The sequence below is a fragment of the Scophthalmus maximus genome, chromosome 20 (genome assembly GCF_022379125.1).
Source record: "Scophthalmus maximus strain ysfricsl-2021 chromosome 20, ASM2237912v1, whole genome shotgun sequence".
NCBI lineage: Eukaryota > Metazoa > Chordata > Actinopteri > Pleuronectiformes > Scophthalmidae > Scophthalmus > Scophthalmus maximus.
The window spans coordinates 2,545,880-2,559,641 of NC_061534.1; the positions used below are offsets into that span (position 1 = coordinate 2,545,880).

At 44.0% G+C, this 13,762-nt stretch overlaps 2 protein-coding genes across 8 annotated transcripts in view; one reads left to right on the forward strand and one right to left on the reverse strand.

The window, feature by feature from the left end:
• spag8 (sperm associated antigen 8) overlaps positions 1–9,926 on the forward strand; it is a 31,008-nt gene extending 21,082 nt beyond the window's left edge. For 2 of the 7 annotated variants that reach the window (XR_004785163.2, XR_004785165.2), the window contains exons 8-9: positions 3,907–4,030; positions 9,667–9,926. The gene's annotated coding sequence lies outside the window, so the exon portion shown is untranslated. The remainder of the gene's footprint in view (positions 1–3,906; positions 4,031–9,666) is intronic. The other 5 variants (XM_035609328.2, XM_035609331.2, XM_035609327.2 and 2 more) reach the window with 3 other exon arrangements.
• Positions 1–13,762, reverse strand: part of npr2 (natriuretic peptide receptor 2) — a 44,219-nt gene that overhangs the window by 11,221 nt on the left and 19,236 nt on the right. The window contains exons 8-14 of the mRNA XM_035609324.2: positions 8,898–9,018; positions 7,021–7,095; positions 6,249–6,326; positions 3,901–4,005; positions 2,097–2,168; positions 1,148–1,307; positions 901–1,056 (exon numbers count right to left, since the gene is read on the reverse strand). Of these exons, the coding sequence (XP_035465217.2) occupies positions 901–1,056; positions 1,148–1,307; positions 2,097–2,168; positions 3,901–4,005; positions 6,249–6,326; positions 7,021–7,095; positions 8,898–9,018 (767 nt within the window). The remainder of the gene's footprint in view (positions 1–900; positions 1,057–1,147; positions 1,308–2,096; positions 2,169–3,900; positions 4,006–6,248; positions 6,327–7,020; positions 7,096–8,897; positions 9,019–13,762) is intronic.

The window sequence follows — 13,762 nt, forward strand, 5'->3', positions numbered from 1 at the left end:
GGGTTTTTACACATTCCACGTCGGGAGTGTAGAGGTTGGGATTGAAGATCTTGAACATTACTCTGAATTTAAATGTTGTTTTTTTCCGGCTGTCTCGAAACAGAAGCAGTGGTGGAGGTACAAGTGGAGGTGCTGGCGAATTCAATTCAAGAAACTTTATTTGTCCCAGGGGGGCAATTCAAAGACACACAGAGTAGTTGTCCACAAAAAAGAAACAAGACAAAAACAACAATAGAAAAAAACGCAAGAAAAGCAAACAACTGTACAAATTAAAATTAAGTGAAGATATCGATCAAACTGCAATCGGCAATTCGAATAGACACGAATTTCGCATCACTCGTCTTTGCATTGACTTTGTGTGTAATCTCATTGTGCGAAAAATTAGCTTAGCGTTTGGTTTGAACGCAGGTTTTGCCTTCGTTAACCTTTTCCAAAGAAAATAAATGTGGATCCTCCCTCCGTCACTGGAGAAAGGATCTCCTTGTGGCCAGTGTCGGAGAGGGGAATAATAAGTGCCCATACCCTGGATATGAATTTCATTAATATTTGATTTATTCTTCACACTACTCCTTTTGTGCACCGTTTGGTTTGTTTCTCAGGAAATTACAACGTCCTTGTGTCTCACACATGCGATGTTGTGTTGTTTTTTTCTCAGACTCCACCTGCCTGTGACATCTGGCCGGCATGTGTTCTTTGTGTGTGTTGACGGCCGCAGGACCATGATATTCTAGTCTGACCTCACGCACACACGAGTCCACAGTGAAATGTGGGCCGTGAATGACGTTCCCTTCTAGTGAACATTTCTTTCTGTGCTTGTCCTTGAAATGGCGTCTTCAGAAACACAGTTTCCCTCAAGCTAGTTTCTTAAGGAGACGAGAAGATAAAGACAGTGGTGTTTACCTTTGGGGCTGAGGTCCATGCCCTCCACGTAGAACGGCCCGTTCCTCAGCGCGATCTCCTGCAGTATGATGCCAAAGCTGTACACGTCGCCCTTCCCGGTGCCTTCTGGGGGATGGCGGTCGTATATCAGGAGCTCCGGAGCCGTCCAGAGCTTCTCTGTTGAAAAATACGAGTCACCTTGAAAAGACGCTCTGAAAATGATTCAGTGTTTGTGGACCGAATTTTTGAACTCCAAACTCAAACTTACTTGCATAGAGTGCGTGCGTGTCATCGTTCTCGCAGGACGAGCGGAAGCTGGCCAAGCCATAATCCGTGATTTTCAAAACAAATCGACTGTCCACCACGCAATTAGATGACTTCAGATTTCCATGGCAGCCAATGTAGCTGTTGTGGAGATAGTTCATTCCCTGGTGGAGAGGAGCGTGAAGTCAAGCATTAAAGGGGGTGTTCTTTCTCTCTCTCTCTCTCTCTCTCTCTCTCTCTCTCTTTCGTTCATTCTTTCTTTTTTTTTCCTCTACAGCAAATCATACATGAAAACACACAAAAACCCCAGACATATGGAAATAATACGCTCTGACAAGTGGATGTATGCTGAAGGGGTTTGAAGAGATGCCATGTTTCAAAAGGGGAGCACACACAGTCACGGGGGGATTTCTGTGAAATTACTGTTAATTCCTCCGGGACGGCGGGTACTGAATGTACTCATGTTAAATATTTTGTGGAAAAAATGAGTCAAACTTCCCCGGCGCCTCTTCCCGAGGAACGCTGCTGCTATCTGTGCGTTCAATATGGAATCCAACCAAGAGGGCCTCTCTATTATGACGGATTAGAAAAAAGTATCCTCCTAAAGTACGTGCGTGATTAGTTTTGATTAAGGCTGGAAAGAAACTGTAGCTTATTTATGCTCCTGTCCCACGTTACGCTGCATGATGGCAATATTTACTGTATTTCATACACTCGTCGTCTGTGCCAGAAATACATCTTCCGTGCACATCTCTCCGCCCGCACTCGAACACTTTGCCTGTCCACGTGAAACCATGGCAACCTAGACAGTCAACTTGTGCGTCTGAACGAGCACACAAAGCGACTTATTCAGCGTTAATAAAAGTAACCGCACCGCCGGCATTTATTATGTGAACACGGATAAATTGCTGCCTCTGCTGCTGCCAGCCGCCTTTTGTCTGATCCCCACGTACCTTCACGATGTCATTGATCAGGGAGTAACGGAACATCCAGTCCAAGTTGATGCTCTCGTTCTCCAGAATGTCCTGCAGAGACGAAAACAAATTTGAAAATAGAGTCACGGACAATATTAAAAAAACATGGTTATGTTTCATCTTCAACTCCCAGTGGCTTCTCAGCAGCCATTTCTGCCCCAGTGTTTATTTTGGGGACTATCTTCAGACCCTATACCATATATATATATATATATATATATATATATATATATATTCTTTGTCATTCTCAGGGTCACGAATTCAGCAGAGCAGGACGTTAATCAATAACCCTCAGAGGGCCCTGCATCACATCAGCTGCAGCCACAGGGCCATTTGTCTCCACGGCTTTAGAGTTTCCCCATTGTTTCCGAGCTCCATTTTAAGAATCTGTTGGCATGTTGGGAACACCGGGGGGCAGGCGGGCCAAGAACAAGTTCACTCGGAGGTGTGCAGATTTCTCCAGACAAATAACAAAGATTGCGAACATACTTGTGTGCTCCCGGCGGAGGGTAAAGCTCACACCGCCAGGAACTCTTGGACTGGTACCGTGGTGTTTGACTTTGTTGTTTAGAGTTTGTGTTTGTTAGCAGATATGTCGAAAGCATTTTCGTAGACAATTTTGGTAGAACATTTTGGCAAGTCGTGGGTGAATAATCGAGGGGTTTGCTTGCTTTTTGTTTGTTGTCGATCCGGGAATTTGTTCAAGGATTAAGGCTTTATAACAGTTTTCATGAACTGTGGTACGAGTGTAGGGCTTCAGCCAACAGATGTTTTCATTACTGATGCATCAAATGTCTCCATATCGGTCTATGAAATGTCAGGGAATAGAATTTTTTGTCTGTTTGTTTTATCCGACCTAAAGACGGACGTGGACCAAGCTGGGATCAGAAAACGTTCGTAATTGTCACGTGATACGATACGACTCCTAAATGAATTCTGTCGAAATTGTTGTGGTGCTCGTTCCGTTTCTTGGTGACCACCGTTGATCAATACGCTGCCCTTTTCACATTTCAGTTCAAGTAGCTTGGCACTTTACGTTTTTATGCTAAGCTATGAGCTAACTGGCTGGCGGCTCCATCATAGTTATTGCACAGATATCAGGGAACTCCTATATTTCTTTTAAACGATCATGTAAAGAAATAATCTCAGCGATCTTTGACAGAGGTTTTGTCTCTTGGGCCTTTTGTAATTTGCTTTAAAAATAGTTATGATAAGATAAGATGACTAATCGGATTTATTAAAACCACAACAGGGGATAGTTAAAATAGGAAGCATCAGGAAGAAAAAAAATTGATAAATAAATAAGCATGCAATATAAACATGGTAATTTAAAAATAACAATAACATGTACAACCTAAAAAGGATTGCAAATGGAAAAGATATTGAAATTGCACAGTTTGAATGAAGTGAATTCGTAGTGCAGTTGTTCAAAATTAATAATTGGAGGAAAAAAAATTGATTTTCAAGTCCTGGCTTCCCTTAATTTGCGAGATTCCCGACAGACATCGTTTGCAAGTGTGAGATATTCTGCATTGAATAATATTTTGTGTCTCACAAAAAAGTTACCTTGTTAAAATAAATAAAACTTCACCCACTTCTTTTCGCTCTATGAATCTATGAATATTGGACCATAATTGGCTTCCACACTGGTGCTGACGTCAGAAAACTCTTACACAGCCACACGTTTTACTCTCAGCAGATGAATATTTAAATATCAAATATGAATTAATAGTCGTGTGTTATAACCCTCTTCAGTAACAGGCCAGGTCGTGTTTGTCGTTACCTGCAGGCTGCCTCTGGGACAGTACTCGGTCACGATGCAGATGTTGGGGGGGTCGATGCAGGCACCGATGAACCTGGTTAGATGGTTGAACTGAACGTCTCTCATCTGAAAATAACCACACAAACACACTGTGAGTGTAACTCTTTCCAAACATCACATTCCCAAACCCCATGGAAACAGAGGACGGAGAGGAGAGGGGGGTGGGGCGGGGGGGGGAGGACTGACGGTTCATTTATATACACAGAAGTTTTCAGAATAACGCTGCTGCCAGCAGTTCATCAGAATAGTCTATTTGCAGTGGGCTCGCTTGGCACCGTGTCTCTTTCTCTACGTGTTGAGACACATTCCGACTCGGGGCACCCGGTCGAAACATGTGCATGTGCATAAATCGCCCCTTGGAGAGAGGTTATGAATGAGCCAGTGTGCTGGGGACGATGGAGAGAAAAAAAAAATAGAATGTTAAAGGTTTTGAGAGGATGTAACGAGCAGGGGTACGAGAGCGCAGGAGGACGGAAACGTGTGAACCTGCTCGACGTGGAAAGTAATCACGGATCGCCACACGCTGGTTTTTAAGATACATAAAACGCCTTCCTAAACATAAATCACAGAAGATATGAAAAGAATGAAAACAGAGATGTTTGGGGTCAAGTGAGGGAACGGGAAGAACATTTATTTGGCAGATTCCTTTTTACGAGAAAGTGTGAAAAAGCCCAGTGGTTCTTTTTTAAATAGAATCGAGCTACATGGACGTTCCAGCTCGACAAAAGCAGAAGAAGAAGAAGAAGAAGAAAAAATGTGTCTGCAGCCAGCGTGAAACTTCAAGAACGGTGTTCGTACTTTTGTCCTTTGAGCCGGTGAGTGACGGCCGCTCTCGCACCAGAACCAGGGAGTTAAGTTGTTCCCGTTTCGCGGCCCCGGAGATGTTAGCCTACCCTTTGGCCTATATAATTTCCCCTGCTGCACACTGGTGAGGACGGGGAGGATGAGAAGGACGAGGAGGAGGAGGAGGAGGAGGGGAGAGCACAGGAAGACAAGTGGTTAAGTTTCCACTGGCGCTCCGTCTCTTCCCCCCATCTGGTTGCCTTTTTCATGAGCTGAGGTTTGACAGCTGATCAGGCCCCCGGGGCGTCCGAGAGGCCGCCAGCGCAGACGGCAGCCCCTCTCCCATGTGTGCCTGCGGACTGACCGAGAGGCCGGGGAGCGGCCAAGAAATTCACTCTCTCTCTCTCTGAACGGGCCGCAGTTCACACGAAAAGAGGGGAAAAAAAGGAGAGGGCTGAGCTGAGGAAGAGACAATTTGAAGTCGGGAGATTATGTCAAAAGTGAGGAAATGGCCTAAAATGTAGCCCCATGTCAGGGGACACACATGAGGGCAGCTGTGGCCTAGGAGGTAGAGAGGGTCGTCCACTACCCAGAAGGTTGGCGGCCCCATTCCAAGTGTCCTTGACGGTATTGAACCTAAAAATTGCCCCTGGACGAGTGATCGATAGCATCGCTGCATGAACGTGCGAGTGAACGGGTGAATGTAGAATCACTTTGAGTGGTCGTTAGGACTCGAGGATATAAACGCAGTCCATGCTGTCCCAGGATGTTTCCATCGCCCAACCACAGTAACTGTGAGCTTCCTCAGCTTCCTTATCGCTCTCTCGTAAATGTTTATTCTGTCTTCGTTGGCGGCAGCTGCCATCGCTGATGTTGAAGAGACAGTTTGAGGAAGTAACGAGCGACCCCCGTCCCAGTGGAGCGGGTCCCAGCCTCCCTTTGGGCGCGCTGATAAGAAGCCCGTTCCCAAAAATAAAGGTTCTACTGTGCTCGTGAGTCGTAGAGAAAAAAACATTCTAAGCCTGTTTTCATGAGTCTGTTTTGTAAAGCAGGTGGAGTAATCAGACCTCGTACGAAGGTCTTTGCCCTGCAGCGATGTAAGTGAAAGGATGAACGATGTGATGAACACAACTTGTGTTTTTCTTTTCTTCCTACAATTCCCCCCGAGGTCGCGGCATAAGATCAGGAAGCGATTGCGTGTGACTGCTTCATCGTTTCCTATCATCTCCAATTATGTCCGTCCGTACTACAACGCAGCAGATGTGGCCTAACACAGATGTCATGACCAAACGCAAAACAATGACCACAACACAGTTCAAAACACAAACATGTTTGTACAAAGAAGTTTGGTTTTTGAGTCTATCCAGATCCAGAGCTACGAATATACCTTTTGCCTCATTAAGAAAGGATAGTTTGTCATCAACAATCTCAATTTGGGATTTGGACAAACGTAAATACAATTTACTTGGCTTCATCAATGACAAAACAAATCAAATAAATCCAGAACTCAGAATGAAAACACTCACGTGTTTGAGTTCCAGCAGAACTTGTCTGGTCAGCTCGATCCTCTTCTTGTTGACGTGCTTGATGGCCACCAGGTTCCCCTGAGAGGAGACACCGAGACTTTTATGAGACAAAAACTTCTGACTAGATGTAAAACGAGGGGGGGAAAAAAACACGACAATGGCAACGTGCACAAGTCTAAAAAAGAAGAGGAAAAACAGGCATGATGAAAATGGAGACGGGGAATCAAGCGGCATCTTGCGGTAGCTACAGCCGACAGGTACACTTCTGTGTCTGCTTCAGTTTCCTGCTGCAGAAGGAGTCTATCAAAAGGGAACCCGGTGGATTCCTCCGAGCCCCAGACGTGACTAACAAAGAGTTTATTTGAATATTCGCAGGTCGTCTCTCTCCATAATCGTCACTGGGCCTGTATTTAATTTGAGGAGTGTGTATCTGCACCGCCAGTGTGTCCGTGAGACACGAGGCGTTTATACGAAACGGATTCAAACAAAGACGTCTATCTCATTATTCAGCAGGAGCTTATTATTATTTTTTTTTTGGTCACATTTCCTCCCTCTCACAAAATAAGACAGCGGCAACAACAACTTGTGTCCAGACTGTGAGGCAGAGGAAGAAAAAAAAATCAGGAGGAAAATCGACACATTAAAACCAGCTACCTCAGTTCGCCCACACTCGCTCTTTCTCTCTCGCTCCTTCTCGCCGAGCGTGTGCACACGTGTGGGCGGGAGAAGGAGTGCGCAGGAGTTGAAAATGTCAGAACTCACTGAGCCTTACCTTAAAATAGCCCGTTTTTGCAAATAGCTGATATTTTCCATGGGCAGTTATCAGGGAGCCGTAGCTGGAGCCTCTCTGCGAAGACGGAAAGGAGAAGAAGAAGACCAAAAGAAAAAAGAAAATGTCAGTTCGTTCGTAGAGGAGATCAGAAGAAAAGGGAGGATTTAAAATATTCCACTTCACTGTAACACACACACAAGGGTTTCACCGGCTGACATTCATATACACAAAATGCTTTTTCTCTTCACTTATATTTGAGGAAAATGAAGCGCTTGCATTTCATTTTATTCTCCTTTTTTTTTTTTACAACGCCAACTCGAGTCCTTGGGCGAATGTCTGCAGTCCACACACACACAAAGTGAATAGAAAAAACTGCCAGCACACTCCGACTGCACAGTTGTATAGAATGCAAATATTGGCAACACATGGAACACACTGGAAAATACATTGGGTCTGGAAAATTACTGTGTTGTCCACACACACACACACATACACACACATTATTATCCCAGGAACTGGACCTGGAAAGCCCAGTAATGAAAAAGGTGTGTGCATGTGCTTTTCATGAACGCTCGCATGTGTGTAGGAGGAAACACGACCCAAAGGAGATGCATTAGCCGCCAGACAACAGAACCTGATACTTGAAGAACGTGATGCGGTATTATATATATATATATATATATATATCTGTGTGTGTGTGTGTGTGTGAGGACAAGGGGCCCGGGCAGTGGGGAGCTTATTTTAACAATCATTTAATATGCGCCTGCCACCGCAAAAAAACCCGCCACCTTCAATAAACCGCCGGGAACGCGTTCAGGAATGTGTGAACTAACAAAAGGATTTTTTGGAATCTCTCTCTCTCGCTCTCTCTCTCCCTCTCCCAGGGGCTGAGATAAGATTATTGCCCCTTTTATTCTGAGGAAAAACCGCACGACTGCAATTTTTTTTATACACAGCGTGTAAGTGTGTAAACAGGGTGAGGCAGTAAACTTCAATCGTGTCCAATTAGCCTTTTAGATCCGATTCCTGGTGGGTCCAATTAAACAGCAGCAGCATCTCGAGACTGGCCGTCGGTCGTGTGTGACTGAGAGCTGTGGGCTCAGTGTTGAGTTCTTTGACACCGGCGCACGTGTCAGAAAGAACAACAATGTGTCGATCACACGTCGGGAGGCCGTGCCCGGCAACAAGGTCGAAATAATGGTGGCAACCAAGTGGCGACCCACCGCGACGTCACCCGTTGGTTTGTGAGCTGCCGTTTTGAAGCTTCGAGTTTTCACATGTTGACCAGCGCCTTGTTGGGTTTTTTGGGAAACCGGACATTGAATTGCGGGTGTGATATGACACCTTCAACCATGCACCGATCGGACAGACCAGCTGTCAATCACGCTGTAGCCACGCCACGGTGCTTTATCGTCTATTTGACTCTACATCACAACCATAAACTCCTCAGGAAAAGGTTTACTGACGTTATGAATCAAGTGAGAAGTAGAGTCCCTTCTATAGACTTCTATAGGAACAACCAGTCGCCCTCTGCTGGTCATTCCAGAGAATACAGGCTTCAAGCACAGGCAGTCTATAGTGAGAACGCGAATGTCCGTTAATGTAGCTCCGGACATTGTCTGGAACTTTTCCTGCCGGCCCCCTAGTAAAAAAAAATTCACAAAATGTCCCTAGTGAGCCTGTATTAGAAAACAGCGGGAAAATCTCTGGATGTAATTCAAAGCGATTGAGTGGGCATGTTGGAATCATCGGTCTTGACCCAGCTGCCTCCTGCTGCTGCTCTACCCAGACAGAAAGGCTGGAACCCAATTTGTTCCGAACATCTTCCAACGCTCATGTCTGAAAAACGGCTTCACTCCTCGAGACGATCGTCTCACCTGCGAGAGGGTGAGGCGACTGCCGGCTCGTTTGTGGTATTTATTGGGGCTCTCGAACTGAAGGTCCTCCCACCGAATCCTCCACAGCATTCCGGCCAGCTCCTTCTCCAGCTTCAGTTTCCTGCCGGGGAAGAAAAGAAAAAAAAACAGGCTGTTTAAATTAAAGACGCGCAGCAGCGCAAAGAGCAGAAGAACAATCTCACACTGAGGGCGCCGGGGTCGGTGGATGTTACGGAATCTTAATTAATACAACTCCCTCAGACTCAGGGTGGTCTGTTGACCCATACTCACACGGTAAAGAATCACTTTAAAACAACTCAGACCTTGCGCAAAGAGCTAATCGCTCCAATTCACCCGGTTGCGTTTGATCTCCATCTTTTCCGGGAGGTATTTCCGGCGATATACTGCTCTGGGATCAGATTGTAGCAAACCTCCTAACGTCCAGTGTTTGCCAACAGTTAAAACGTACGTGTGAGTTTGTGTTTTATTTGATTTTTTTTGACTCCACTGCTGCATAATTACTACTCTGCTTATTGAACTTTGGAGAGGTCTTTAAACAAACTGGGTGAATATTTTTTTATAGTCCCGGACAAAGGGCTCTTTCTTTCAAAGCACATGCTGGAACAACACAACGTTGTCCAACAGTCAAGATGCTGACTGGCGTTTATCTACCGATTTTTTTTTAATTAGTAACTAAATGTAAACAACAAATGTTGGTTTTGACTTTTTTCGACCTTTGTGATTGATTTGGTTTGTTTGTTTTTTGAAGGATTTCTCAAAAAATTAAGGATGGATTTGCATGGAACTTTTATCTGCGATAGGTCTCGGCCTTGGTGACATGCCATCACATTCTGGGAAGGATCCAAACTACGCACCTGGATCCAGGAAGGACTTTGGTTTCTCTACCGCTGCGAGATGAGGGCAAAACTTGAGTGATATCTTCACAAATACATAACATTTAAAAAAGAATTAAGGCTCTCATATCTCACTGTGTTTGAGGGTGAAACTGTAAATAAATGGTGGAGACTTGTTCTGATGAGTCATTTCTTCAGTTGAGAAAAACAACAACACAATTCTAACGATGATGCAGATCAGAATTTACTTCCAATTCTCACTCCCACTATCGTTTCTAACAACCCCACTAAGGAGCCGACTCAGATGTCCGACCCCTTGTTCTATAACACTGGTGCAAAAATAACTTGCGACCCAAAAACTACGAATTATGGTTCTTAAACTGAATGTTTATGAATGACTTTTCTGTTCCGGACTGTTTAAGTGGTTTGTCGCTCTCTTGAAATGTCTCTAGTTCGGTGACATTATCGTGTTATTTTTTTTTTTTGACCTCCGGCCAAGGAGGTTATATTTTCACCCCCGACCGCTGGTTTGTTGGTTTGTGTGATTCTTAGCAGGATTACACAAAATCGACACTACGGATTCCTACGAAACTTGGTGGAAGGATGTGACATGGGCCAAGAAAGAACCAGTTAGAGTTTGGTGCGGATCTGGAGAAATTTCTTTAACATTGGAATAGATGGATCCGAATGAACGTAAACTTGCATATTCAGGGGATTGATATCTATGAATGTGTTCAATGTTATGTTAATGTTTTGGCTGCTTAATTTAGGCGTCATGATGGACGAAACTGCTCCGCAATCTTAAACAACCTCACCGAATAACTTAATCTAGTAATATTTACTATTATATATACTATCCATTAATATCTAGTGATATTTTTGACATGTTTTGAGTCTGACTGGAAAACACCAAGAACCCCACAGAGGGCACGAGGCATTCCAGTGAGTCTGTGGGGGCAAATCTCTAATGTTGTTTCTTGACACATACTGATAAGAACAACAAAAAAAGAATCTGGTTAAATAACAGTCCAGAGCTGTGAAAACAAAAGTGGTTTTTTTTTTTCTTTTCTTCTTTTGAGGAAATTCATTTTCAGTTTGAAACACTTAGAAATGAAAAGCGAGCGGGGCCCACATTCCTCGTCCAATCTGAAAGGTGTAAAACACTTCCAGATGGCTCGCAGGAAATTATTGCAGCGTTTGCATATCGCCGACGTGTTTCAGCCTCTGCCCGTACCAACCAACCCAGTTGGCCCCCAGTTTTTCTTTTTTACTCCTTTTCTTTTTCGTCACCTGGATAAACTGTGTAGGTGGACCCAGGAACTTAAAGGGGGATTCTGAAGCTTGTTTGTGTCTACAAATACTCCAGACCGTGCCGTTGCACATTTTCAGAACAGGAAACACCATTAAACCCCCCCACAAAAAAAAGACGGTATTTTTCTATTTAGAGAGCCTCGTTTCAGAGACCTCTGGCAGCCAGAGGGGGGCAAAGTGTGGGGCTTCACACTGGGCCTATTGTTTCATAAGTCCCATATGTGAATACCTCTGCTGGACCAAACCCTTCCATTAAAACAACAAGAGCTGCTGCCGCTCTGCCCAGCATCCCCCCCACCCTCACCCTCACCCCCACCCTCACGCTGCCGCGGCCTCACACCCGACCAGACGCCAAAATCAAACGAGCAGCCGGCCGTCCACGTGCGGCGGCGGGCTGATGTTCGACAGGAGCTTTCGTTAAATGAATAAGTGGAGAAATCTGCCAGAGTAATTAATCTGTTTCACCTGGAAATCTATCATAGTAACTTCTCATTTCTTATACTGACACTCATTTTCGAAAAAATGTACAAGTTGAGGAAATCTTTCTTCTTTTTTTTCTTCCACAGGCCAAATTACTAAATGAAATTTTCAAAATGTTTTCTTGTTTTCATGTATGTTTCACCACAAAGCAACACAAGGAAACGGACTCAATACACAGGTTGTTGTTTTTTTTATTAAATTCTATACTGCTCTTCACATAGCCAGAGAATGAATCTAATACAAAAATAGTATCCCGCCACCATTTGTTATATAAAATACACAATAAATTCACAGTATAGGGCTTCCTCGTTTCATCGCAGATTAATTATGCATTTAAATCCTATTTCCCCCCCAAAGAAATCTGAGTATAAAATCTTTTGTTACACGTTATAAAAAACAGGTAAAGCAGCAGCAAATATGTAATAATCAATAGAAATTACGATATATATATATATATGTTCTATTTAATTCCTCTCATTGAAAAATAAATATATCTGTCTTATAAATTGCAACCCCTGTAAGCACATCAGGTGACCCCCACGAGCTTGAGGAGACGTATCGACAGTTTTCTTCTTAACAGTGACAAAACTCCAAAGTGTTTGAAGCGTTTTAGTGGTGTGTTTTCGTACGTCAAGTACTGAACATGGAGGCCTTTCAGCAGCTGCTCGCTCTTTAGGACGAGCTGTTAAAAAGACGCCGCTGCCTCTGCTGCCTCCCTGTCCGTCAGCGGCGGCGTTCCCCTTTGGTGTCTGCGAAAACAGGAAGCAATCCGTTAGCCTCGGGTATCAAACGGAGCTGTCACCGAACGCAAAGGAAAAAACCCTCCGGCTTCTAAAGAGCCTGTATTTTATGCTTTTTTCCCCCCTTCAACCATTTAAGGTTCAATGACCTCAGGGGCTGAAAACTCCAATAAAGGACATGACATGTTCAGGTGCGCGTGAGAAAATGGTCTTCCATGTGTTAAAACTGTCATGGATGTCAAATGATGAATCTAAACATAGATCATTTGCACTACGAGCGCAAAAGCCGTGGGTCAGGAGTTAAAAAAGAAAAAGCATCACAGAGTTTCCCTGTTTGGGACAGAAATAGACGCTCGCTGCCATAAGTCACCAAATGTTTCACTTGGAGCCCAGATTTAGAAAAGGAAAAAAAAGGATTCCAAGAAAAGAAGAAAACTCACCGGCCAAGAGTCCAGGAGGAACTAGCTGGTCAGGAAGCCTCGCTGCACTGAGGGCTGCGAACGCAAAACAGGAATGAGAAAATGTTAATATTTCCAGGATGAACCGCACGCTCTGCGTCTAATTATCTGGTATAGTTATTTGATATTAAAAAACATGATCAACTCAGATCAGAGGTTTAGTGGATTTACCTCGGGTGGATAGCCGCTCCTCCGTCCTTCTTCCACCATTCCTCTGATCAAAATCCACTGTGATTGGCTGGTGATTAACACTCGTTTGTGTTAATAAGTCAGGTTATTAGAAGAGTGATCACATTACCGACCGGCGTGACTTTGTTAGTGAGTTAGTCAGAGCTGTACTGTGGCGACGCGTTGACTGTAAATCTGCTCCTCTTTTACTCGTGTTAATTGGCAACGAAAACGTCAACGATAGAAACATTAATTTTTCTTCCATTACATGCAGTTTGACACGAATTTACTAATTGTCCTGTAGCTTAATTGCGGAGGGCATGCATGATTCACTTCCTGTGTAATTACACGAGGCTTAATCTGATGCTCATGTGGAGCGTCACCGTCGGAGTGGGACAGTTTCAGCCATATGCTGAGCACAAACTTACAAGTGTAAGAAATGATGGATTCAAAGGTGGAAATAAACAGTCAAACACCATCACTTATTTAAATACATTACATATAATGAAGTTCAGTTGATTTCTAACTAATCTAGTGCCCGATATTGTTCACGCTGGTCAGTTCTTGTTCTGTCCGTATAAGTTCAAATCCAGTTCAACAATCTCAACTATCTCCTCAGATTTTGCCAACTAGCTCAAGATTTCTGGATTCAGCGAATGACGCATTTTTTTTAACATTTTTGTCCGAAAAGTATCAAAATTCGTCACAAAAGTCAAGTGGAGAAAAAGGTTTTTTAACTGTTTTTAAATATCATTCAACCTGTTTGGAGGCGTCGGCCAGGATTCTACAAAAGGTCATGAGTGCAAATTCCTCCAGCGTGACCCCAACACCCCGAGCAACACACAAACTTCTCC